Source organism: Bactrocera tryoni, chromosome 2 (genome assembly GCF_016617805.1).
Source record: "Bactrocera tryoni isolate S06 chromosome 2, CSIRO_BtryS06_freeze2, whole genome shotgun sequence".
NCBI lineage: Eukaryota > Metazoa > Arthropoda > Insecta > Diptera > Tephritidae > Bactrocera > Bactrocera tryoni.
Window position 1 is genome coordinate 28907139 of NC_052500.1, and position 27518 is coordinate 28934656.

The 27518-nt window shown below is 38.2% G+C and overlaps 4 protein-coding genes across 4 annotated transcripts; 1 reads left to right on the forward strand and 3 right to left on the reverse strand.

The window, feature by feature from the left end:
* Positions 1 to 1231: 1231 nt before the first annotated feature.
* LOC120769397 lies at positions 1232 to 4095 on the reverse strand. Its single transcript, XM_040096368.1, has 5 exons — positions 3536 to 4095; positions 3071 to 3246; positions 2824 to 3008; positions 1372 to 1587; positions 1232 to 1316 (listed from the first exon to the last, which is right to left on the reverse strand). The coding sequence occupies exons 1-5, from the start codon at positions 3922 to 3924 to the stop codon at positions 1242 to 1244; spliced, it is 1041 nt and encodes a 346-aa protein (XP_039952302.1). The 5' UTR covers positions 3925 to 4095; the 3' UTR covers positions 1232 to 1241.
* Positions 4096 to 7813: 3718 nt separating this feature from the next.
* Positions 7814 to 10118, reverse strand: LOC120768948. Its single transcript, XM_040095735.1, has 4 exons — positions 9202 to 10118; positions 8593 to 8765; positions 8348 to 8532; positions 7814 to 8178 (listed from the first exon to the last, which is right to left on the reverse strand). Exons 1-4 carry the CDS (start codon positions 9945 to 9947, stop codon positions 7876 to 7878), a joined length of 1407 nt encoding a protein of 468 aa, XP_039951669.1. The 5' UTR covers positions 9948 to 10118; the 3' UTR covers positions 7814 to 7875.
* A 3425-nt stretch (positions 10119 to 13543) lies between these two features.
* Positions 13544 to 15643, reverse strand: LOC120768642. The gene is made up of 4 exons (XM_040095412.1): positions 14658 to 15643; positions 14303 to 14475; positions 14060 to 14244; positions 13544 to 13920 (listed from the first exon to the last, which is right to left on the reverse strand). Exons 1-4 carry the CDS (start codon positions 15434 to 15436, stop codon positions 13645 to 13647), a joined length of 1413 nt encoding a protein of 470 aa, XP_039951346.1. The 5' UTR covers positions 15437 to 15643; the 3' UTR covers positions 13544 to 13644.
* An 11284-nt stretch (positions 15644 to 26927) lies between these two features.
* On the forward strand, positions 26928 to 27435 carry LOC120767736. The gene is made up of 2 exons (XM_040093945.1): positions 26928 to 27085; positions 27187 to 27435. The coding sequence occupies exons 1-2, from the start codon at positions 27029 to 27031 to the stop codon at positions 27433 to 27435; spliced, it is 306 nt and encodes a 101-aa protein (XP_039949879.1). The 5' UTR covers positions 26928 to 27028.
* Positions 27436 to 27518: the final 83 nt, after the last annotated feature.

A 27518-nucleotide genomic window follows, 5' to 3' on the forward strand; every position in this document is an offset into this window, starting at 1 on the left:
CGTTGACCAACGTTTGTTTTCAAACAGTAGGTTAGTCATTCAGTGCGTCTAAAAGACAACCGAACGCGTTCTATTGATTGTGATTGGTTTTTTAATACCTTACAATTCTACTACTTAAGGTAGTAGTTAGTAACTATTCTTAAAGGGGCGCTGTAATTCAACTATATTCCCTCGTTATGCAGGAAAGTCAAAGTAATACTTATCAAAGGCGGGTCATACAAATGCAAATAATTTCAGATCGATTAGTCTTTCGCCATTATTTTTAAGAACGTTGAAGAAGATTAGTAGGTAAAAGGAAGTAATAAAAGTCATTCTAAGATACTTAATAAGTACCCGTTTCTACCCAACATTACGGATTTTCGAATTTTCGGATTTCGGTTCCCAATACTCCCCTTTCAGAGAAGAATGGGAAAAGGGTAGAGTGGACAGAGAAGCAGGGATACACATCTACACGGATGGGTCCAAATTAGATAATCAAATTGAATGTGGGGCCTTCAGCGAAATTAGATACCAGAAACACCTTCCATCTACAAGGCCACTGCAGTTTCCTCCAGAGATCCGGAGATCACAACAATTAAAGAAAGTCTTATTATTCAAACCAAGAGTGTGATCGCCCAAAGAATATATTTATATTTATGATAGCCAAGCGGCTTTGAAATCACTAAAGTCTCTTAGGATTTCAACAAAGATGAATGCCTTGATCTCTTAGTGGATCTAACATCACACTGCCCGAAAAACCTGCAATGGGTTCCAGAACAGAGTCTTATTCTTGGTAACTGTGAAACTGTTGAACCCAGCAGATCAGACACCACTCTACAATTAAAGTCCCAAAAAAAAATGCCTCTGTCTACTTGGTCAAACAATTATACAAGTCTTAACACCAAGCAACTCAATATCTTTGGGAGTAAGAGAACTCTCAAGCATTGTGTCGAAGAAATTACGATGCTGATCGCTAGAAAATTATTGTATTAGATGAAATTGTGCTAACCGCGAAATAAGAAAATATTTGGAAAATGAAGAGAGCATTCAGTCAGCGCCGGAGTATGCTAGAAACTAAACTGAAAAGGACACATTGGGTATTCAAAGCGATTAGTTCATGTTTTGGAACATTTTGCTTGCTAATTTTCATTGTATATGGATTAATACCCACATAATTTTTAAGATAAATATATTTTAAATTGGTATATAATACCCAATACATAAAGATGCATTCCTGGAATGTACATAGCGGTTCACATTTACTACTTAGTCTTCTTCTTCGTATTTTTCTTTTCCAAAAGTACTAGGCTCTCCGTGTTGCTCTGCGAAATATTACTCTATAAAATGTTTACATTGTAATTGAGTGCGACAATAAAGCTAATCCTTGATTACCTGTGTGGGGCTGCGATGAAAGCGTTTTGACTTCTTCTTCTTCTGACGTAGTACATTGGCGATTTCTTCCCTGAAGCGAACAATTTCTTCCTCCAGATAGCTACGCTGAACACGTAACTTTTCACAATTCGCACGCTTAATGGCGATCTTGTTGGTTATGTCATCGTATTCCTTCGTATATTGAGCACCCAATTCGTCTATGCGGGTCCTATATTTCTGCAACATTTAGATTTTACCACACTAAATGTCATATGGACAATATTATAACAAAATAAGGAAAACTAATGGTGAGAATTTTAGATGATAACGGGTGATCCAAGAAGAGTCAATTTTTTCAATAGCCTTTTTGACAGATCACGCGTGAGTCGTTTCAAGCTGTCATGTTATTTTTGTTCAGTATTATTTGGCATTTCATCAGGGAAAGACTTACGTCTGAACAATGTTTACAAATCTGAACAAGCTTTATTACGTAAATTCACGTTCTGTAAACTCAACTTATAGTCAACATAATTGGCCTACTGAGTGTACAATTCGCAACACGATCACCCTTCAGACCCACGAAGGCCGTGGAGAGTCAATCCGACGCCGTTCGCAGCAACTCAGACTGACGTATGGTACGACTTAGAGCATTTTACATCGAGATCTTAAGTTGAAAACAGTTTGTGAAAGAACTGAAGCCGCTAGATCTTCTCCAGCGATATCGTCTTGCTCTATGGGCTTTTGAAAAGTTCCCAGAAAATCCGACATTTTCGAGTCAAATTTTTTTAACCGATTAAACCCATTTATGGCTCAATGGATATGTAAAAAAGCCAAGCATTTGGAACGGAAAGCAACCTAAAGAGATTCAAGAGTGTCAATTCATCCAGAAAGAATAACGATTTGGTGTGATTTGTGGCCCAGTGGAAACATCAGTCCATATTTCTTCAAAAGTGATGCCGTTAAGAGCGTAACCAACAATGGCGACCGTTATTGCGCCATGATAACCGACTACTAGATGCCTGAAATTGAGGCTCGCGATCTCGGCGACATTTGGCTTCAACAAGACGGCGCCACTTCCCACACATTGCATCAGCCAATGGATATGTATATTGAGAGAACACTTCGGTAAGCAGATAGTGTTATGTTTTGGGCCGGTCGATTGGCCACCAAGATTGTGTGTTACCACACCGTTGAACTTTTTTCTATGGGAATATGTAAAGTCTTAAATCTATGTGGACAATCCTACTTCGTTTCAGGCTTTGGAGCAAAACATCAGGCGTGTCATTCGCCAGTTACTTGTGGAAATGTTTGAACGAGTCATCGAAAATTGGTCTCAACTTTCGAATAATAATAAGCATTCTCCATTAAGTTTGAAGAGTCTGTGTGTTTTCTTTAAAAAAGTAAGGAACCTCGAAATGGACCACGCTATACTTCAATTAAAGACATTTTCAATTCATTCATAACGGTACTTACATTTGTTTCTGCATAGAGAGCGTTTATCGTACACTGTGAGCAATATTTCTCTACACGCATTAGTTCGTTATATCTATCGATCTCTTTCTGGATCTTATTCTGCTCGATTAAAGTCCTATCCTCAAATTGTTCGACCAGCGAGTTTTGATAGCGTATCTGATAACGTGTTTCGATGGGGTCGTAAGCTAAGCAGTTTGTACTTAAATAATTGTCAATGTTAATATCTCAAATAGTTTCCAAAACTCACCAATACTTTCGGAAAAAATATGTTCCAATACATTTATTTTTTTGTTAGCGGTTTTATCATCCGTTTTGGTAAACGTTTTTTCATGCACACGAACACATAACTCTTCATTCTTTTTAGCATTGTTCTTTAGCTGAGTTTCCATATCTGTTGGCATGTCTATTAATGCCAACGCCGATCTGTAAATGAAGTTTTGATGGCATAGAGTTCTTGCTATACAAAAATGTGAAAAAAAAACTTTCTCATGAGCATAATGGGCTAACCCATTATTTTATTTTACAACTCAAATGCTGCAGAAAATCTAGAATAACAACTTAAACTTAATGGGAACCACGGCCTCAAAACGATGTTTCCTCTTGCAATTTTTCCCGACTTATACCAAAATCCAATAATTTTATGGTTCGAAAGGCATTCTCTGTGGGTGACGTACTTATCTATTTAAAGATCTAAAGAATTTTCTCAACTTACTTTAACTTTTTAGCAATGAATTCTGTTTGCAAATTCTGTCCCGCAAAGATCTCATAAAATAGTCTTGCAAATTCCAATAATTCTTCTATATCAGTTTCCAGCTTTCTCAATCCCATACAACTTTTCGACATATTCATAATGAACACCTCAAGCCAAACCAAATTATCCAATTTCAGTCGAGCTTCAAAATCTTCCTTGGACCAACCGAATAATTTGTAAGGCGTTTCTACTTTATATGCCTCTTTCTCATCGCAAATAAGTGTACGGTGAAGTAATGAAAGTCGGCGCTGCATATTTGCAAACATCTTATCGATAGCCAATTGCTTGACAACTGGAGAATGTTCCATTTTATTCGGGAATCGATCTCTGGACGCAGGAGATTTCAACATCTTTTTTCGCTATTTTCTTTTTGTAGTATATTTTAGTTATGTCACACTCTTTACTAATTATATATATGTATAAAATATAAAAGGATATACATATATCCAAATGTCAATCACTCTGTCTTCAAAATTGGTTGTAAAAATATGTGGTGAATGCTGCTCCGGCTTCTTTTACATAAAAAGAATGAAAACTCTATTTTAAGCTTTTGAAATGTTGTCTTTCAATGAGAGAATTGTCAACGTAAGGAAAAAATAAATTTGAACAAGTGGGAAGTTGCATAAATAAAAACCTGTTCAGACAGTGGTGGTAAAACTCGAGAGCTGTTCTCTGAAAGATATCTTCTGAATTAAACCCGATCAGATAAATAATTTTAAATAATGTGCTTTTATTCCACTTAAATTAATTTGTATACCCTAAATCGGGTACAATATTAACACCAACTACAATGCCAATCTCGAAATCCAACGCAGAAAATCTCTTGCCAACAAGTGCTACTTCGGACAAAGTAGACAAAAGAGAAGTAAAGTCCTCTCTCGACGAATAAAAACCAAACTCGTGTAAGTCGCTCATTATTCCTGTTCTGCTTTATGGTGCAGAGGCATGAACGATGACAGCATTTGATGTGTCAGCGTTATGAGTTTTCGAGAGAAATGTTCTGCGGAAGATTTATGGTCCTTTGTACATTGGCAACGACGGATATCGCATTCGATGGAACGATGAGCGGACATATACATAAGTATATATACGACATTGACATAGTTCGGCAAATTAAGAGACAGTGGCGACGCTGGCTAGGACATGTCGTCCGAATGGATAAAAACGGTTCATCTCTGTAAGTATTCGACGCATTACCCACCGGCTGAAGCAGAGGAAGAGCAAGACCACCACTCCGTTGGAAAGATCAGGTGGAGAACGGCCTGGCTACACTTGGAATCTCCAATTGACTCCAAACAGCGGGATAGAAGAACGATTGGCGCGCTGTTATAAACACGGCTATAACCGCGTTAGCAGCGTCTACGCCAATAAAGAAGAAGAAACCATGTACTTTAAGTTTGACAGGAAGTTTGTAACTGAACAAAACATCGGATACCCCATTCAATATACATACATATAAATGGTCAGCGAGACGTTCTGATTCGAGTTAGACTTGTCCGTCTGTCCTTCTGTATATACGCTAACTAGTCTCTCAGTTCGATCTGACATATCGCTTACTTCTTTTTCTTCCTAAAATGCAGTTATTTGTAGAAGCCGCCGATAAATAAAATCTCGGGCCTCTATGGACGATCAAAATCAAATGCCTGTATGGAAACCTTTTTACAAGGTACCTTCACGAAATTTGGCATTGATTATTCTTTAAAGCAACTATCCAATCTCCGAAGAAATTTTTCAGATCGGTCCTTTATAACGAAGTTCTTGTACCGGATTATCCAATTAGAGATAATTTTTTCAAACGCCGTTTTTTGAGAGATGACGCATGAGTCATGTCAAGCTGTCATGTAATTTTGGTGGAGCGGCCCATGCCTGAACAACGTTTACAAATCATTCAACTTTATTTGCTAAACTTACCATCACCCATTTGGAGACCCTGCGTTCATTATTGTATAATATTCGACCGAATAGACCACGTCCAGCAGGCAGTAAAGAATATATAGCAGCCGTAGCTGAGAGTGTAGAGTCGATTCGGCGCCGTTCGCAGCAACTTGGACTGACTTTGGAACGACTTGGCGCAATTTACGTCGAGATCTTGAGTTGAAAGTTAACAAAATACAGTTCGTGCAAGAACTGAAGCCGCCCGACCTTCCCAAGCGATATCGCTTCATTATATTATATGGATTTGTGAAAAGTTCCAAGAAGATCCGACATTTTCGAGCCAAATTTTGTTCAGCGCTGAGGCCCATTTCTGTCTCAATGGATAAAAGCATAATTGCCTCATTTGGGACGAAGATCAACCTGAAGAGATTCAAGAGCTACCATTTCATCCAGAAAAAACAACGGTTCGGTGCGGTTTGTAGGCCGGTGTAATGATCGGTCAATATTTCTTCAAAAATGATACTGTTGAGAACAAAGTCAATGGCGACCATTACTGTGTTTTTTCATTAACAAAGTAGGAAACCTCGAACTGAATCACCTTATGTATTCAGTGATCATTTTTCTCTAGCTTCTTTATTATGAATATAATAATTGCTTTGAAATTATAGAAGTGTTTTTTGTCTACAATTTTAATGAGTAGAGAAGAACGTGAAATTTAGTACGGCTTATATCTAGTGGAGCAACAAATTGACGAAACTAGTCATGTATGTGTTAGGTTAGGTTAAGCAATAAAACCCAGCAGGTACACACCTCGCTTGGACAGCTTGAAACGCTGGCCTGCTGTGAACCTAAAACTCCTATATAATTGATCATTGGAACCTTTCCAATTAAGTGCTTTGAGCAGGGCGCAAATTTGATAAGACGGCTAGCTTCAGTTTCGGCAGCCTCCTTTGTCATTGAAGGTTGTTTAGCCATTACTGTGTATTGCAATAGAGGAGAAAGCATCTGGATGTCTCCACCTCACTTTCTTCCATACAATTTTCACAAGATTTTTAGTCTTACCGCATGATTGCCTATTGAACCATGTCCCGTAAGAGCTCCTGTTTAGTAGCAAGATGAACTTTGCTAATGGCAAGTAGTTCAGCATATATATTGTGTTCTACTCAAGACTAAAAGTATTCCACAGTCGACATGCAGATTCAACTCGATCCCCTTCCGATGTCAGCGGAGCAAGCGTGCCAGTCAGTTGCATTTGCCCAAAATTCCGCTATGGCTCGGTCGTTACCTAAACGAATCTGGTGACGAAGTAGCTTGATGCTATTTTTACTGCTTCAGTTGCTGTCAATGTTTACCTCCCCGAGGAGGCTACACTTCATGCCAGTACGTCTATCGCCACCTTAATTTAATAGCAGCCATTTCTGCCTGAAAACATTACGGAGCGCCTCTTCTCGAGCGACTTCTGCCCATCCACGTATTCCTCGTCGTTATGTGATCATAGAAAAAGCCGCCACGAGTGGCCTGTGAGACGTAGTGATCCAAGTTTAACTCAGGCCCTCAGAGCAAAAAAGACACATTTTCCTTATAGCTCCTCTACAGAAATATTAAGCAACCTGTGCCTTTGTTGATCTCATCCCTCCTAGTAAATAAAACAATTTGAGTTTGTTTGGGTTGACGTTAGCTCGTAAACGGTACTTAGAACTTTTCCTTTAACCATAAGAATAAAGTCGTCATGGAGTTTTACGTATTTTTACTGCCGCGCAAAATGATTATGACTACATCACATTTGTCTTCTGCTTTAAAAATACCCTTCCAATTACAGGTTATGGCCCAGTTAACAGAAACGTGCCGGTTCTCTTTCTTCGCTATTTAGCGCACTTCTACGAGGACATCAACCAGCTGAGCATCGGCATCTTCCCAATTTAGTGACCGGATATTCCAGATGCATGTCCTTAAATCATAGTCCATATTACGTTGGCGTGGTCGTCATCAAAAGTAGAGTTTTTCATGCGAGGCTGTTGTTTCTTTTTCATTGCGAGTGGTTTCTACGAGGATGGTATCAAACCCAGCTTACATCCTCACTGGGCGAGTTTACATATTTATAGAGAAAGCCGCCTGTTTCAAGGCCGACGCCCGAGCGCAGCCACACCTCTGGTGAACAGACGCTGCATTTAGTCTTCAGCGAACCCTTAAACCGAATAAGACGGAGAGGCTACGCTGAAGCTTCTTCCCTTCACTTTTCAAGGCATGTGCTCCCACACACTCACTCCATTCTCAGAACCCGAAATACGAGATTTGTAAAACACAGCAAGTTTGTTAAAAATATATATATATGTATATCACTCGATAAATGTATTTTACCAGGAACTAGTACAATTTACACACGGCATAGACGTACTTATACCGAATAAGTAGGTATTCGTTTAACTTTACTTTGCTTGTTTCAACTTGGACTGACGTAACCTATTTGAGGAGCGGGATGCCTGGGATAATTGCGAAACAACCGAAGCGTGCGATCGTTTAGGTTTGGTACGTTTCACTCGCTCAACCGGACCACCACCCGACACAATTTCTCTAACTTTCGCACTCATGTACTCCATTTCTCCCATCAGAAACTCTTTTTGCATCTTCATATTATCCAAGCCAACCTTGAGTTTTGTGTTTTTATCTTGTAGCTCACTCATGCGGCGATCATATTCCACGGTCATGGTTTCGATGCGAGTTTTATAGTCCTGAAACGGTATAATAATATCATATGAGACATATACATATATATTGTTGGTGTAACTAAAAGCCATCAGCACTGTAGGCAGCAATTACTGTGCTGACAATGTTTGCGCCTACAAATATGCAGCGCTGCCAACTTTCGACTTTTTCGGCTTGCGTGAAAATTTGGCGCACCTGTATTATGCCATATATGCACTGCATCATCGAGGCGTTGCAATACAGCTCAACACTATGCTTCCGGTTGATGTCTTCCAGTTCTTGTTTTATATCATTCTCCTTCTTGTCCGTGTAATCCTGCCATTCAGCGGCTCTGTTGATCAAGTAATTCATATGATAACGCTGCTCAATGGGATCACGCACTAGGGATTGACTTCAAAGCGATTAATATGACTTACCCTTAAGAATGTTGAGCCACTTACCTATATAAGCCAGGGTTTCCAATTCGAAATAGTTCTTCACTACATCGCGGCCCACACTTCGGCGTGTCAGTGAAATATTTGTGATCTCATTGATTTTGTTCATAAATAATGCCACACTCCGTTCCAGCTCCTCCTCGATTTTATTATGCATCTCCAACAGATTGTTTGCATTGCTGAAATAGCGGTGAATTTATAAATAAAATAGACTTTCTTAAAACATATGCTGTTAAGTTGGTTGCGTAACCAGTAAACTTGAGATATTGTAAAGACTGATCGCACAGCTCGACAGCTGCGTTTGTGCTCTGAAGACCTAGTGTTAGAAGGAGTGATTTTTAGAGAAAATGAGGTTTCATATGGAACGACATGTTAGCAAAGTCCCACCGATCTCAAAATCAAACTCATTAGTATAATCTTTTTACATACATACATATGTATCCACTACAAGCAAACTGTCAAGATCGGAGACTTAATGTAGTCTAAGAGTGACTACCAAACACCTCACAGCATTTTCTTTCGTCTAAACGAACCCACCAACCCTTCAGTTAATACAAATTCAAGTTTTCGAATTCCACTACACAACTTTTTACTTCGAGATGTTCGTTAACTCACTTTATCATCGCTAGCGTCTGCACGACGAGTTCGCTATTCTTGGTGCAGAAGCTTATAAAGTATGGTTTCAGCAAACGCACCAATTCCATAATGTCGTAACGCAGCTTGAAAGCGTCCAAACAATTTTCCGTGAGTGATTTTTTAAAAATATCCACCCAAGCAACGCCTTTCATTTGGCGCCTGGCGAGGAAACGATCGTCAGTCCAGCTGAAAACTTGAAAATGGTCGTAGTCTTCCAGGTTGAAGTTCTTATTTTTGCAATTATTTAGTTTGTAAATCATGTACAAAGACGTATTGACGTCGTTAGCCAATTTTTCGATTGCGAGCGTACGTGCCATTTCGTAATGCGGTTGTTGTTTATGCTGTACAATGCTCCAGAACTTATCCGGATCGCGTATGGAGAAAGTGCTCGAAAATGAGCGCAACTGTCTGTCGAATTCATCGTGTATTAAAATCCAGCGTGACGGAATTAAACTCTCAAAAGTATATCCGGAGGCAGTTTCTACTTCATCCTCGTCGACGGTCCATCGTAGAGAAGGATGATCATCCACGAATTTGTCCAAAATTCCGCTGCGAAACGTGCCCGGTAAGCGCATCATAGAGTCCCTCATTACAGATAACATTTGCTTGTGGTCGTCCTCATCCATATCGTATTGGAAAATGTCGGTGAAGTCGACCTCATCGCCGCCATAGACACTTCGGCGAAAATGCGCAATGCTCCTTCTGCCGTTCTCTAAGTTAATCATGTTTTGCTATTGATAATTTGTCTAATTCGCGTAGATTAACTAAATATCTAGTTTCGTATTTCGTTTTCGCCCGATTGAAGCTCACGTATATGTCTGCGAACTGCGTTACTAGTTAATAAAAAAAATATATCCTATGTTATATTGTATCCTATATTATATTGTAAAACGTATGTAAAGAGCTTGTACGCGTTAAAAAATATTGAGAGTAATAAATTTTTGAAAGGAAAACTGTTGCAAGTAGAAAATGAGTTTCCGTATCGCAAAGTAGTTTAAAAATATATGATTTGTCCGAAGCTATAGGGCAGGCCCTATATCATATTGATATCATCGGCCTCAACACCCGCGCCGTTAGTTCTGCTTTCTCCAGACTGGACAAGGAAGCAAAGCAAATGGGTCTGGCAGTGAACGAGGGCAAGACGAAATTTCTCCTGTCATCAAACAAACAGTCGTCGCACTGGCAACTTGGCTCTTACGTCACTGTTGACAGTCACAACTTTGAAGTCGTAGATAATTCCGTCTATCTTGGAACCAGCGGGGCAACAATGTCAGCCTGGAAATCCAAAGCAGGATAACTCTTGCCAACAGGTGCCACTTCGGACTGAGTAGACAATTGAGCAGCAAAGTCCTCTCTCGACGAACAAAAACCAAACTCTATAAGTCGCTCATAATTCCCGTCCTGCTATATGGTGCAGAGTCTTGGACGATGTCAACAACGGATGAGTCGACATTGCGACTTTTCGAGAGAAAAGTTCTGCGAAAGATGTATGGTCCTTTGCGCGTTGGCCACGGCGAATATCGCATTCGATGGAACGATGAGCTGTACGAGATATACGACGACATTGACATAGTTCAGCGAATTAAAAGACAGCGGCTACGCTGGCTAGGTCATGTTGACCGGATGGACGAAAACACTCCAGCTCTGAAAGTATTCGACGCTGTACCCGCCGGGGGAAGCAGAGGAAGAGGAAGACCTCCACTCCGTTGGAAGGACCTAATTTCGCTTGGAATAACCAATTGGCGCCACGTAGCGAAAAGAAGAAACGACTGGCGCGCTGTTGTTAACTCGGCTATAATCGCGTAAGCGGTGTCTACGCCAATAAAGAAGAAGATAGGGCTGGCCCTCTACAGGAAGCTTTCATGAAAGCCTAATATCGAGGAGAGAGCAAGGAAGGCATCGATTACCTAATACTGCTACAGGAGAGCTAGTGGCAAAAGGTAGGGTCTGTAACCGAAAATTGTCCTCTGGCTTCAGATCGAGAGCGTTCAACGAGTAGCCGCGAAAGTCGTTCACAGATTCAGAGAATCTGGGTTTCTAAATGTTTATATTTGTGGAGACTTTTTCTCCGCCCACATAGGATTCATTAGAAATCATTAAGTCACTTTGTGATAGAAATAGTTTGGGTAACAAGTCAAAGCGAAATCACAGGTAACTGTAAAGCTGATGAGCTTGCAAAGAAGGGCACCTTAACTCTATGTGTGGTATCGGCATACATGCTGAAAGATTGAGAATCTAACCGAAAGTCAGCAGCAGCAGCTTTATGAAGTAAGACAAGTCGGAAACATCTCCACACTTCCTTTTTGATTATCGCGTGTTTGTGAGATCAAGACTTAAACACTTGGAAGCGCAAGCACTGACCACAAGGTACTTTAGTGACTCAAAAAGATCGAATACAAAAGTTCTGTTTTATTGGTTCACAAAGGACTGCATAGAGGAGTCCAAGTGCAATCCCTGCAACCAACATCGAACCTCATCTAGCCATCCTATAACATATGTGTTATAAGGAATAAAATCGCTTAGTGCCCCATAGATTACTTTGCTTTTAACCTCGGGAAAAAGCAACCATTTATCCTCTTTTACTACAGGTCGGAGGGATTATCTTACTCACCCTTCTCTCTCATTGCGTTAGCGAAAATGCTCTAATTTGTTAAATAAGGGATGGTTTTTTTATGCATGTTATAAATTAACTTCAATATAAAGACAATGATTTTACATTATGTTTTAACTAAAACTGATTTTGGGCACGAGACCGCCGTGGCTGACTCGAATAAACTCTAGCCAAGACATACAATTTTCGACAACTTTTTGCAGCAGTAGAAACGTACGGGGTTTGTCCGAAAAGTAATAGGACTGAGTCGATTTTGTAAGCAATAACGCGCAAAATATTCTTTTCCAAGGCGTCAATTTTCTCGGGGTTATCTGCGTAGACTTCGGTTGGGACTCATTCGGATCTTATATCGACCGAATATTGAATGTCGAAAATGGTTTGTAAAATTTCATTCCGACGAGTTCGATCTTGTGGATCTACTACGTCTTGGAATACCTCTTGAAGCCGATGTAGTCGTTCATCGATGCAAAGCCTCGAAAAAAAAACTTTAGATATTATTGAAACCGTTCACAAGCACATGAAACGTCTAGGATTAATTTCAAGTAAAGACATGGATTACTCATCTTTGTTCGTCGCTGAACCACTGTGATTTGCTTAGCAAACGTCATGGAAGTGATACATTTTTGGAACGCATTGTTTTTGGCGCCGAAAAGTGTTTTTTATAAAGCAAAGATCATGGTACACAAAGGACGGACCGGCTCAAATTATTTTGAAGACCGATAGTCACTGAAAACGGTTTTGTTATCTGTTTGATGGGATATGCGAGATATCCTTAATTTTAAGCTTTTGCTCGACAATATACTGATTATTTCTGAAGTATTTTGTCATCAGCTGGACAAATTGTGAGATGCGCTCTAACAAAGGAGGTCAAAATAGATCAATAGGTAGGGTGTACTGTTCATAGAAGTTTGATGCCTCGCCAAAAATATTTGCAGTTTGAATGGGATGTGTTACAATACCCACCATAAACTCCAGACTTTGAACTATTACTTGTTCAGGTCTCTGGAAAAAACTTTTGTATTAGGGATCCTTCACCTCAAACCAGGATGTCGTAAGCCACTTGGAACAGTTTTTAGCCTGCTAGAGTCAAAAACTGTATGAGCGTGGAATTCTTCAGTTCTTGCGTCAATTTGATCTTGTAAGGATGTAGGCCAAGATCTTTTCGCAAAATTCGCCACACCGACGTCACAGAGATGTCCAACGCTTGAGAATTGAATCTGATTTGAGTCTTCCTCAATTGTTGCGCTAGCGGCAGCAATATTCTCGACACCACGGGCATTTCTTTGCCTCACTGGCACGGGAACATTTTGTACCTTGCCTGTGGATTCAAATTTTTCCACTACACGCTCAATTGTTGATCTAACAGGACGATTTTGACGACCATAAATTGGACGTAGCGCTCTTAAAGTTGAGGCCACTGACTAAATAATTTCGGTAGAAGATTTTAATACTTTCGACTCGTTATTGGAGCAAAGTTATACGACTTTCAGTAATAAAATGGCAAACCTTACTGAAGAGAATTCTCAAAAGATCTGCAGCTGGTTCTTAATTCAAAATAGGCTTCCTAAGTGGTAAAATTTTAATTTAGAATTTAGTTAGAACCAAAATATATTCTAATGGTTATCATAAAATAACAATCTTATTGATGGCCACATTTTCTTAAAGCCCCAAGCTGGCACTCATGTGCAAAGAAAACAATAATTGTGTCAATACAAGTATCTATAGTATATTTCTTGAAAGTCTTTTTGAATTTCTATGCTATACAATACCGTTACTTATGTACAAGTAAATGAATATACACCGTTATTTAGTTAATTTAACTTGGAGCGTTTCTTCTTCAAATCTCTTACGCTGACACTTGATAACATCGAAATGAGCGAGCGTTTTTTCCTTTTCGGAAGTTTTACTTCCTTGCCTTTTTGCATTTCCTCAATACGCATTCGCATGTAATCCTTTTCGGCCATTAAAAAGTCGGTTTGAATCTTTATTTTATCCATATTGGTTTTAAGTTTGTGATTCTTCTCTTCGAGTTCATTGAAACGACGATCATATTCTTGAGACAGTTGCTCAATGCGACGTTTGTAGTCCTTAGCGGAAATGAAACACAAACATTTTAATAATTTGAACTGTCATTTTAAAGCCTAAAAGTATGCTACGAATAAGTTGACAGCTACACTACACTAGTCAACAATGAAAAATCACACCTCTAGGCTTCGTCCAACCAACCTCTATTATGCCGTATATGCACTGCATCATGGATGCATGACAGTATACTTCGGCGTTATGCTTCTTCTGAACTTTAAGTAATTTTTCCTCAATTTGACGCTCCTGGTTTTCAAAGTAGCACTGCCAGTCAGCCGTCTTTTGCTTGTAGTAATTGATTTGATATCGTTTCTCGATGGGATCACGAACTAAGAGACACACCTTAGTATGTGTAAGATCGAATTTGGAACGTGAGATCATACTAACCAACGTAGGCCAATGTTTCCAGTTCGAAGTAGTTTTTTACCACATCACGGTTCGCACTTCGACGGTGTAGCGAAATATTAGTGATTTGATTGACTTTATTACAGAAAAATTCGAGATTCTCTTCCAGTTCTTTCATGACTTTGTCATGAAAACCCAGCAATTGACGTGCATTTCTAAGGCGAGTCGGAAATGAGTAATAGAAATTAGTGATGAAAATTGACTCGAAAATTTACTATGTATATAGTTTAACGGTAGTAATATTTCTTTCAAGAGTATTGTCCACCAACACCGACATATAGTATATGTAACCGGCCTTCAATATTACTAGAATACGACAAATCTGTAATTTACTTACTCAATCACTTCTTTGCTTTCTTTTATGAACTCAGGATTTGCGCTATAGAAGCTTGATAGCAGCGGTTTCAACAGTCGCACCAATTCCGTAATATCATAGCGCAATTTGAATGCGTCCAAACATTCCTCTGTTAAAGATTTTATAAAAATATCAACCCAAGCAATACCTTTCATATGTCTTCTGGCAAAAAATCGATCGTCCGTCCAACTGAAGACATGAAAATGCTCAAAGTCCCCCAGTTTGAAGTCCTCATCTTTGCATAGATTCATTTTAAAGATCATGTACAGGGAATTGTTAATGTCGTTGGCTAATTTTTCAACCGCATACGTGCGTACCGGCTCGAAATGTGCTACCTTAGTCGCTTGAATTATGGCCCAAAACTTTTCGGAATCTCTGATCATAAAAGCGCTTGAAAACGGGCGCAGTTTTTTGTCAAATGTCTCGTGAACTTCCACCCAACGCGAGGGAATTAAGCTATCAAAACGAAATGTTTTCAAAATGTCCTCTATGTTGTCTTGATCTTCGTCTTTCTCTCCAGTTTCCTCAATCTTCCAGTTTAACTCGGGATGTTCCTCTATGAATCGGTCCAAAATATTGCTTCGAAAGCTATCAGGTAAGCGCTGCAGTGAGTCCCTCATCACTTGTAATATTTTCTTATGATCGTCTTCATCAATATCGAATTGAAAAATATCGGCGAATTCGACTTCATCACCGCCGTAGATGCTCTTGCGGAACAGAGCGATGCTTTTGCGCCCCTCCACTCTCTCTACATCGTCCATGTTCGATTGTTATCGGAAATTTAGCAACTATGTATGTATGTACTCGTTATCGCGTTCTAAGCCTAAATTGCGTGAATGGGCCGAACACTTCTTCGCATAATATTACGTCAGACAAATGGACCGAATGTGGCGCGCGCGTATTAATTATTGCAAAAAAAAAATATCACTACAAAAACAAAAAAAATCCGCACACATAAAATTGTGATGCGTAGCTATGAAACGTGTGTTCGTGCTAAAAAAAATCGTAAAAATTTAAATATATGTTTGAAGTAAAAAAAAACTGAAAAAAAGTTTTATGAGTATTGCATGCAAAGTGAATCAGTTTCACCCCATGAACCCAAGGCAACCGTACCACTCACATTTTTAGTCCTCATATATTTGTCTGTATTAGGGTGCGTCAGCTCTTACGGACTAAATATTTTTCACAAAAATCACAATTTATTGCTATGTAAAATCGATATCCGATATGTAGCCAATTCCCACAACAGCCGGTTCTACGTTACTGAAATTGACCCAGATTTTCTTCGGCCAAGGGTTGTTATTTCGGAGATCTAACACCGTTTAAAAAATATCCGCTAAGTAGTGTGGTGGACTGGTTTGCAAAAATGTACCTACCGAAGGCCAATGTGAGAGGTTTACAGACTCGCTCCGCCGTCCTTAACGGGCAGGCTAACCTCCAACCCACTCCAACGACTGTTCTTGAACGTATACTAAGCCTACCACCTTTAGATCTCTTCCCTGAAAGCTTTGCGGCATAATCGGCGGGGTGACTACTGGTTGCATGAGAGTTTAGATATACTATATAACCTTCGGACATAGCTCGGTGGGTAATGCTGGTTTGGCAAGCAGCGACTGCATGATCCCACTTTTTTCTTAAGAAAGAAGGATCAGAGCAAATACTGGAAATATAATTGCAGCACCACATTGAACATTTCTACGGATGGCACGAAAATGGAGGGCATAGTATATTGTCCAGAGTTAGTCATAAGGCAGCCTTTTAAGTTGCCGGATCAGTGCGATATATTTCAAGCAGAGATATTTGCTATTGAGAAAACTGCAGAGTTAGCCTATAATGTCAAAGAATTTCAACATCTTAACAGTCTAACAGCAGTCAAGGCCTTAACCTCTATTCGCATTTCGGTCAGCAGTGTCTTGGAAAGCAGGACAGTAGAGGGGAGTGTCGTCGGAACCAAGCGACTTCAGTTCAGCTGGGCGCCAGGTCACAAAGATATCGAGGATATTGAGATAGTGGATGAGATAACCAAGAGTGGTGTTCGGTTGTCAACTGAAAACGAGGTTACTTCTGGACAGAAGCATGGCAAGGAAAATCAAAACGCGATGGAACGATATACCAGGCTGTAAAACTGCAAAAGTCATATTGTAAAACGGTAGATTGGATATATACAGAATTCCTACTAGCATTTGCTGAAAGGAGCTGTAGAAACATGATTGAAACACTCACGGGTCACAGTATGGTAGCGGCGCATGCCTGCTGATTCGAGAAGACTGCAGAAAATGTCAAACGCAATGCAAAGGGAGGCAATTAAGCATCTCTTGTAACCTTGTCTCGCTTAGACAAGGCTACGCTTTAAGCATTTGGGGACGATGGAAGAGAGCGTCAAGCGCTGACATCCTGAAGGATGACTAATTCTCATTAACTACAAAAACTGGTGTATGCATGGTTCACTAGCCTATGAGGCTAGCCTAACCTAACCTAATTCAATGCAATTTTATAGGAATATGCACTGTGATTTGATCGGAACAAATTTTTATAGCAACACGATGAACGAGATATGTACTGAATATTTGGTGTCCGCTAAGTCCGTACTTCCAGTTCATGTATAAAGCGCTATATAAACATATATATGTATACAAATAATACATATTTTATTTAACGACTACACCCACACTTCATTTATAAATATTTATTCCACCAAAATAGATCGAATAACAGTTTGGCGCACCTTAATGCCCTTGTATGTTGAATTTTTTTTATAACTCATTACTTGGAACTGTTTCGCTATGTCTTCGAACCCATTATCAGTTCGCTGATCTACACAGAGTGATTATGAAAAGAACGACAAAGGCTTCTTGCAAGACTTTCTTTTACTTCGACAACACATTCACTTACCACCGCTCACGCTTGGCAGTTCAGTAGTTCCGGTTACCACAAAAACTCACACAATGTCTCCCGTATTGAAGTGTCTTTTCGGCCTCTTCATTGTGCTGTGCTTTGTTCAGGTTAGTAAAGTGGAAAAGCGTATTTTATTTAAACCCATCGTTGATATTTCTTCAAAATGCAATTTTTGTTTTCTAGTTCATTGAGATGGCACGCATTCCTCGCGACGATAGCGCCACTAACGAGTTTGCTGCCAAATTGGGTGAACTTGGTGCCAGTTTAAACAAAATGTTCCAAGAGGAAGCAAGTCGTTTCAAGGAAACCTTTAACCCAGAAGAATTCAAGGTCAGTAAAAGATAAGAAATATTTAAATAGAAAGATCTTCAAGTTGAGATTACTGTTAAGAGTTATTAATAATGGGTTTTAAATGGGATATATACCATACACCCTGACAAAATCGGTTTTCTGAAGTTTTTTTTGCAAAGTTGGGAAAATTATAACGAGAGATCACATAGTTCTTCAGAAACCCAAATCGCCTCAACAGCACTTTTTGAAAAATATCATTTTGAGATAATCCGTTTGTGGGAGCATATGGAAGAAGCGCGTTGTTGACAGCTGCAACTTTGACTGTAGTGCTCAGCTTTATGGAATTTGGAAGACTTAATCTATAAAAAATATACTTTGAGAAAACGATGTGAAAAAATTTTAGATTTTTTGGACCAACACAAGAGTATATAAGCCCTTATCAAAACTGGGTTATATAAAAACTATAGTTCTAGTTAGCTTTCTTATACAAACTATTGACGTGTTTCTTAAGACCTTTCAGTTCTCTATATAAAGCCTAGTCACTATAAATCTTATTAGAATTGGTTTCAATCTGTGAAAAAACTTTAGCCTTTATTAAATATTTTCCCAGTCTTAATCGAAAACTCGAAAAGAAGAGATAGTTATGCTCATTAAATAATTATTAAGTAATGAGTGCCTAAAAACAAGTACCATATATCAAATTAACCGTTGTTATATTCTTTTGCAGAAATTCGCGGAATCTGGCACCCAGCAGTTGAATCAGCTCTTCGCAAACTTCCAAAAGCCTGGTGAAAAGGTCTCACATTGATATATTCTAAAGCAAGTGTACAAAAATTAATTTTATAAGTATATTTCAATAAACCAACAACACCAACAAAATTAATGAGTTAGAAGCACGATTACTTTAAATATATTATTTTAAATATTATTTCAAATTATTATTTCAATATTTTCCGTTTTCCGCTTTCCAATGACATCATATAAAGCTCGTAAGATTATTGAAGGTTACATAAGAACCTAAATTTTTAGAGGGAAATATTTGTAAACGAAAAAGTAATCAATGCCAAAATTAGTCAGCAACTTTCTCATTTCCTGTCTATACGTGAGACATTAAAGCTAAAAGACTGCTGAAGGCATGAACACATGAACAAATTTACATGAAGAAACCAAAAAAAGCCAACATAAAAATATCTTTTTTTGTTAAATATTCTATTATCAACTCTACAATCGAGCATCCGACAGTCAATTGCTGAGCATGATCTCATATCACATATATACCTACTAGGTTTATACTTATGTAATTATACATTAGGGTGGCGCACATTTAATATTTCACATTTTTTTAGTATCAAATATAAATTGGTTATATATTGGGTTAATTTTTAGATGTTGGTGCTCACGACGGCTGCATAACGCTTTCCTTTCATGGGCAAATGCATTTTTCCGAAAAGAAAGAAGTCGCACGGTTCCATATCAGGTGAATACGGGGAGTGATTAATGGTTAAAATGTCATTTTCGGTCAAATAATCGTCCTTCGAATATTGGATTCTGAGCAATTTTTGGTCGTCAGTCAATTTGTGCGGAACAAACCGTGCACACACCTTTCGTAAGCCCAAATGTTCGGTCAAAATGCGATAAATCGAGGTTTTGTAGATGTTCAATTCCATTTCCATAAATTTCAATGATGATTTCGGCTAATTTTTGACGAATTCACGCACAGATTGGATGGAATTTCCGGTGATCACGGATTTTGATTGGCCCACATGTTGATCGTTATTTATGTCCTCACGACCACTTTGAAAACGTTGAAACCACTAGTGCACTCTGCAACGGGATAGGTAATTATCGCCATAAACTTGTTTCATCAAGTGAAAGGTTTCGGTAAAAGTTTTAGCAATTTTAGAACAAAATTTAAAGTTGACTCTTTGTTCGAAACTCATTTTCGCACCGATAACACAAACATACTGACACTTAAAAACAATAACTTCACTTCCAATCGATGAAATGTCATGAAATTCTCACTGGACAATTGATAAAAATAGAAGATTCTAACGCACTAGTCGAGATATAGATGGCTAGATTCAAAAATTCCTTTTTACTTTGGAAAACACCTTGTATAAGAATAAGTATAAAATATAATATAACTTTGCATAGCATTAACGCTCCCTTAATGTACATACATATGTCCATTTGTACTTGCTGAGCTGATAGCACATAATTAGAATACTATTTCAGTAACTAAATACTTCTTAGAACTCTTAGAAAATACTTATGTGGCTATGCATGTTCGTTCAGGCGACAGAAAATAATACAGTTCTTCAACAATAGTTTATTTAGATTCAGCAGAGCTTACGCATAATTCGCTATTGCTTCTATCAAATAGACATTCCTTTCATAATATTTGGGTATGAGCATGATGACAGTGTCTTACACGCGATCTTCACTGCATTACAGTGTGATGAGTAATTTACTATATATTATGTAGTTACTATAATTTTTTTCGGTTATAATATTTCAAAAAGTAATAGCCATGTTCGCGCATCAAATTATTTTGAAAGTAAAGCAACAAGTATTGAATATCTGCTGGAAACTTAATGAAGTCGTTATTGAACTCATGAATGACGAATGTTAGCTTAAAACGATTGGACTCGACTATATGTTGTTCTAACGTCAGATGACTGGCAGATAAAAAGATATGTTTTGCAAAGCGTCTACTCTTAATATTTTCACATTTTTGGTCGTCACATCCTCTGGTGCTGTCATTCAATTCGAATTCTTTTTCTTGAACACTCAAAAACGAACGGACGCTGTTTAGTAACAGGAAAACGTTACAATTTCTTCTGTTATACTTATACGCCAAAATAAAGGATATCTTCTTCTGATTCTGATAGATCTTTCCTCGAAATAATATCTACATTTGTTGAAGTTGTTGCTTTGTGATATCAAAGAAATTCTTTATTCCTGTGAAAGTACATTTGACGTCATTTTGTATGGAACTCGATTTCTTTTGCATGCCACCACGGGCACGCTTGCAGAAGTCCAGACGCTGAACCCAATTTTCGACGGTTTTCAAGCATAAATCGGCCGATACTGCTGCAATTTTACGTTCGATATTCGTACGAAGTTCATCAATCGTCGCTGGCTTGTTGGTATAGACCATAGACTTGACGTAACCCCACAGGAAATAGTCTAAAGAATTCAAATTGCACGACCGAGGCGACCAATTGACTGGACCATTTCGTGAGATAACACGTTCAACACCGTAATTTTTTCGGAATGCAATGGTGACTCATGGAGTACATGTGGATTGCAGCCTGACCAATAACGCATATTTTGCTTTTTGGCGAAGCCATTCAGCCAGAAATGAGCCTCATCGATGAGAATGATTTTCCGATGAGAAGCCGGATGATTTTCAAGTTGTTGCTCAGCCCAATTCACGAACACACGACGATTTTGGTGGTCAAGCAGCTTCAGTTCTTTCGTCAATTTGGTTTTGTAAGGATATAGGCCAAAATCTTTTCGTAAAAATCATCACAACGACGTCGCAGAGATACTCAACGCTTAAGAACGACGTGTGAGAGACTGATTTGGGTCTTTCTCAAATGTTTCGCTACTACGGTCACTTATTTGTCTCACTGACACGGAAACATTTTGTACCTTGCCTGTGGATTAAAATTTTTCCGCTAGACGCTCAATGGTTGATCTGACAGGACGATTATGTTGACCATAAATTGGACGTAGCGCTCTTAAAGCTGAGTCCACTGACTCCGAATTTCGGCAGCAATTTTAATAATTTTACTATTTATGCAGTATATGAATCTTTCCATGATGAAATGGCAAACCTTACTGGAGAGAAATGTGATAAAAGCGGGAAAAATATGGCGTCATTTGATATCTCTATCGGTTTACTTTTGTAGCGTCTCTATTGAAAAACCCGTTATTTGCTAATATATGTGACCTGGTCTACGAAAAGGGAGCTAACGTGCGAAAACTAGTTTTCTGGGAAACAGCTGTCTCATCTCATCTTCCATCCGCATCCACTAAAAAGTGAAAATTGATTTTTTGACACCTAAGCCCCCTTTCCGTAGACCAGGTCACATATAGTATATCTAAACAATTTCTGCAGAGATTGTTTCGTTGCTTTGGAAATAAGCCACGCCAAACTTCGTAAGAAAGATTTCTTGTCAAATAAAAAAGTTTTCTATGTAAGGAAAATATCATCCTCATCCTCTCATCAACGATCGGTTTTCATGACAGCTATGGTATACATATGCTATTGCGGTCCAATATCGACAGATCCGACAAGTGAGCAGCTTCTTGAGAATAAGAGAACTTGAATAAAAATTCAGATGCCTATCGTAAAAACTAAGGGACTAAATGGATTGACGGATGGACATGGCTTAATCGATTCAGTCCGTCATGCTGTTTATTTTTATATCTATATTTTTTAAGGTATAATCCCTTTTTATACCGGTTTTAAGGCTATATAGTTTTTATCGTAAATAATACCAATACTAATTCACTGTACCGAATAGTTCATTATAATAATATTTATTGTACTATAAACTATACCTCCAACGGCTGGTGGCTGGATCTACTAGTATTAGCAGACATACATACATATATACACATGTAAAAAGTAACAAAAATAAATAAAAATAACATAACAATGTCTGCATTAATGATACTAAAATTATATACTACATTGCATATAAATTTATTGTAAGAATGAGAAACAGCAGCTAATTCTACTGGCTCTCCATAAGGCTTTCGGTTATCGGCAAGATCAAAAAGAGCACTTCAACAATGTAATATATGATATCAACAGATGGGAGTTCCTATATAAAAATGCCTATATGGAAACACACACACACTAACAAAAACAGAGAAAGTAAAGCTGCGAGAGCATACCAGTAACTATTAGAGCTATCAATCTTGCGTCAGCTTTCACAGTGAGCACTGAACTTGTGCAGCAAGCAAATCTGTATCTGTAAAACCGACAAAGTACTGCATCATGTCACCCAAGGGAAAATACATTATCGGCTGCCTCGTTTTGCTGTGCTGTGTGCAGGTTTTTCGTTCGATTTATAAAAAAAAAAATTATTTTTTAATCGCAAAATTGTTAACTTTTTGGCAATTGTTTTAGTTCAGCGAAATGGCACGTATTCCGCGCGACGATAACGCTGTTAAGCCCACCTCTGAGCTCGCGATTCATCTGCAAAATATGCTGGACTCTATAACCGAAACCTTTAAAAACACTTTTGGTGTAGACCACTTAAAAGTCAGTTATTCTTGGTTGAACGTTGCTGAGAGAGTTTTTATTTCTAACCATTTTTACTTTTGTGTGTTTGCAGAAAGTGACCGAAGACTTTAACAGAGCAATTGAGGAGATTGAAAGAAACGGAGGTCGTCCATTCAAATATGTAGGTGCATCAACACGCGATGAAAGTAATATCTACTAAATATGTATCTATATTAACATATGAATGTGTTTGTTTATATGCGCTCACGTGTATGATAAATAGAAATTATTGCTTGATAACAATAAAAGTACTAAAATCACAGGCAAATAGTGAGAAAGATTGTCGTACTTTTCTCTTTATGTTTTCTTTTCATTTTCACTGTGTTATAAACGGAAGTTGATCGAGGATTAGGTTTCGAAAACGGGGCTCAATACAAAAGGGTGATCCATATCGAAGTTTCCAACTTGAAAAAAATGAACACAGAGACTTCAAATTTAATTTGGAATGTTTATTATCATTCGAAGTAGCATTCTTTGGCATTTATTTTTTGAAGTTTACTCCTCCAAATGTTGGCCGTTTATTGAAACCAAATGTCACCGAGATCACGTGCTTCAATTTCAGTCATCAAATGGTCGGTTATCATGGCGCGATAACGGTCGACATTGACAGATACGTTCTCATCGGCATCAATTTTGGAGAAATATGGATCGATGATTCCAACGGCTCACAAACCCAACAATTTTCTGGATGAAATGTCAGCTCTTGAATTTTTTCAGCTTGCTCTTCTTCCCAAATGTGACAATTTTGCTTGTTTACATATCCATTAACCCAGAAATAGGAATCGTTCATGAACAAAATGTGGCTCGAAAACGTCGGGTCTTCTTGGAACTTTTTAAGAGCCTATATGGTGACGCGCTGTCGCTTGATAAGTTCGAGCGGCTTCAGTTCTTGCACAACATGAATTTTGTACGCTTTTTACACGGCAACACTCTTGAATATTATTCAATAACAAATGTGTCGTAATGAAGTTGAATGTTTTGTAAACGTTGCTCAGGCGTAAGTCTTTCCATGAAGAAATGCTAATCAATACTGAACAAAAATAACCTGACGACTTGAAACGATCACACGTGACCTGTCAAAAAAGGCTATGAAAAAAAGTACCTGGATCACCGGTTATCACAATAAGACAAACGAAATGTTCTCAATAATGTTTCATTGATATATCGGGCTTACATATCGTATACCAAATACGGGTTAAAATGAAGCGGATGCATGAGGTTTCACATATTCATTCTAATTTGAGAATTGGAATTGTTCTTTTTTTTAATCCGTCGACAACACGTTTTTGGCATTATCCTTTGGAAAACGTAAGATTTTAAATTATTTTGAAATATGTCAATATGGGTTGTACACAACCCTATCATCTGAACCTTACCGATGTTTAATACATTATTCTTTGAAAAGATTATCAAAATTCGTACAGTCGTAATTGAGTTATACGTCTTTATGTAATTTACGTTGAAAGTTTTCTTCCTTGTAACTTCTCTCTGGAACATAGGGACCTTTACAAGCTTTCGTCCTCTCACACGAATGGTCTTTGGGCCGTCCCAAATAAATTTGACATCGGCTAGTTCGCATAGTGCTGAAGTGCGTTTTCTAATTTCTTACGGATTCTTACTTTATTTACTCCAAAGCGTTTCATTGCTTATAGTTTTGGGCCACATTATGAAATTCTTTAGGTAATTCGTTAACACTAGTACATGATTGGTGTCTCGGATTGATGGAGTCTAAGACCAGCCATGTTTCGTTTCCATACGTCCAACGTCGACTTGCTATGTATATTCTAAGCATGATGCTTCTGGAGATTTGCGAGCTTGCCCACATTGATTGCAGGTGTCAAAATGAAGCTCTAGTTTTCCTCATACTACAGTTGGTATCCGTTTTTTTACTGTCGATGTAGATAGTAAATTTGAGCAAATTTAGTTTTTCACAACTTCATTTTTCAAATAAGTCTAATAATTTCAATAATCAAGGGATGCGGTTTCGCAAAGCTTTCTTCAAAATTAACTTTAGCTTTATAATAAAAATATCAGAAACGAACTTCCGATAGTTTCGTCTCAACTTTTTCTTGCAATAAGTTGACTGTAGAATAGGTACATTGGTTCCTGATGACATGTAACGCATAAAAGAATGGCGGGGCCCAAATTGGAACGCTTCGGGTACTCATGGGCTCTACACACCAGTTTTGAGAGCGATTATGACTAGCGGTATATTGGTATAATGGCCAATAACGGAAAAGAAATACGCGGTAAGGCGTGTGGGTACTTTACTGCCAAGCAACTCACAGTGAAATCAGCTCTTAGACTGAAGGAATCCTTCTTATTACTTATTCGCCTGTGATAAAGATCAATATAAGATACTTAATAAGTTCACGTTACCACCCAATACCACGGATTTTCGTTATCCTTTAGTATAGAACTTAAATTCGGTTTCCTATATTGCCTTCCATTCCATGGAAGAGTGGGAAAGAGGCGAGGTGCACAACGTGGGAAGGGAAGCATTTTTACGCATGGATCTAAACTAAATAACCTAGTGTCTTTTCAACAAAATGGGATACTTGAATCCCATTCCGTTTACCAGACCACTGCAGCGTCTTTCAAGCGGAGATCACAGCAATTAAAGAAAGCCTTCTTGTTCTGAGAAAGTTTGGAAATATTGATATTCCTAGTAACTGTGAAGTATATGAACTGGCCAGAGCAAGCACCACCCTACAATTAGACTCCGAAGAGGACTGTACTGTCAATGGCTCTGGCTATTTGTAGATATTAATCTAAAAACATATTATAAGTATATGTAGGTGAGTGTTGGTGGATTCAATCCCTAACTTACTCTACAAGCAGGCACACGTGGCATGATCGAATTTGCGCGCACATGTCGACTATTAAAATTTTAATAGTAAATTAAGGAATGACATAACAACTCTAGTAGGAGTGCTAACAGGTCACCGTGAATGCCATACTGTGAATGCCATACAATGACTATTGTAGAAGCTGTTAACATGAGAAGACTATAAAACATCCCCCATGCAAATGCAAAGAATTCAGTTTTTGTCTAAGAAATGAATTGCAACGATCGGATGAGGGTGTCTTGACGATGTTTCGAATGTTGCACAGATAAAACTTTTTGTATTGATGGGCTTCATCAGAAGTACGGCAAGGTTCAGAGAGATCATAATAGAGTGCGAGGACTTCAATCCTCTTGGCTTCGCAATAAGCCAATTAAAAGTCTTGGTTCGTCGGCAGACACCCCTTCTACCCATTTGCCTTCCTACCCCGCGATGCCATAAACGAAAAGCTTGACAGTTGATTTCGTTAATGATCTTTTCCAGAATTACATTTCACTTATTATGGTTTTACATTCTCGATTTTTTTTCTATTTTGATGGATGATTGTTAGTGTCTACTAAGATAGACGCCTCAACCAAATCAGTATGAGATTTATTTTCTAACCGCCGTCAAGTCAACACACCCTAACATGCACGCAGATGCAAATCTATAATATTCGACACAAACATGTACATTGATATAGAACTGTGTCCCGTATGCATACTTTGATCTGCAAATAATTGACGTATTATGGGCCTTTACTATTGCAACTTATCAGCATGTTTGTGCTAGATTCAAAAGGTTATCAGCTGCACTAACAACATGTTCTGAGCTATGTGCGAGACACAATAGCAACATCAACAATAAACAAGAATAGTGAAACGTGATTGCGATAAGACTCTCAAACATGGAAAACATAATGCCTAAGTCTTTATAAATTTATATTCAGATATCATTCGTAAGCCGGTCTTCGTGGCGTGTAGTTCGACAGTTCTCTTCACTTTTTTTAAAACAGTTCAAAAAACCAAATCCAAAGCAAAATGTCTGCTGTATTCAAGTGCATCCTTGGTCTCTTCGTTGTGCTGTGCTTCGTGCAGGTGATTTTATAGGAACATCTTTTAATTATTTCAAATTACCGATTTTCATCAATTTTGTTTATTGGAGATTTTAATGAATTTTTGTTGAATTTCTACTGCAGTTCATTGAGATGGCCCGCGTTCCTCGCGATGACGCCGCCGTTCAGGACCCCGGTGCTGATCTGATCAACAACTTGCAGAACCTGGTTGGTGATGTTGTGAACAAGCTCAAGACCGCTGTGGAGAGCGAACAAGTGAAGGTGAGCAAAATATGTGGTTTTCTGTTTTTTTTATTAGCTAGAAATTTTCTTAAGGTACCAAATTTTATTTCTTTATTTGTAAAAAAAGTTCTAGTTCGCAGTAAAAAATAATAATAAATATTATTTACAAAAAAGTTACAAAATATGTATAATTATTATTAATTATAATTAGAAAAAATTAATAATTATTAATT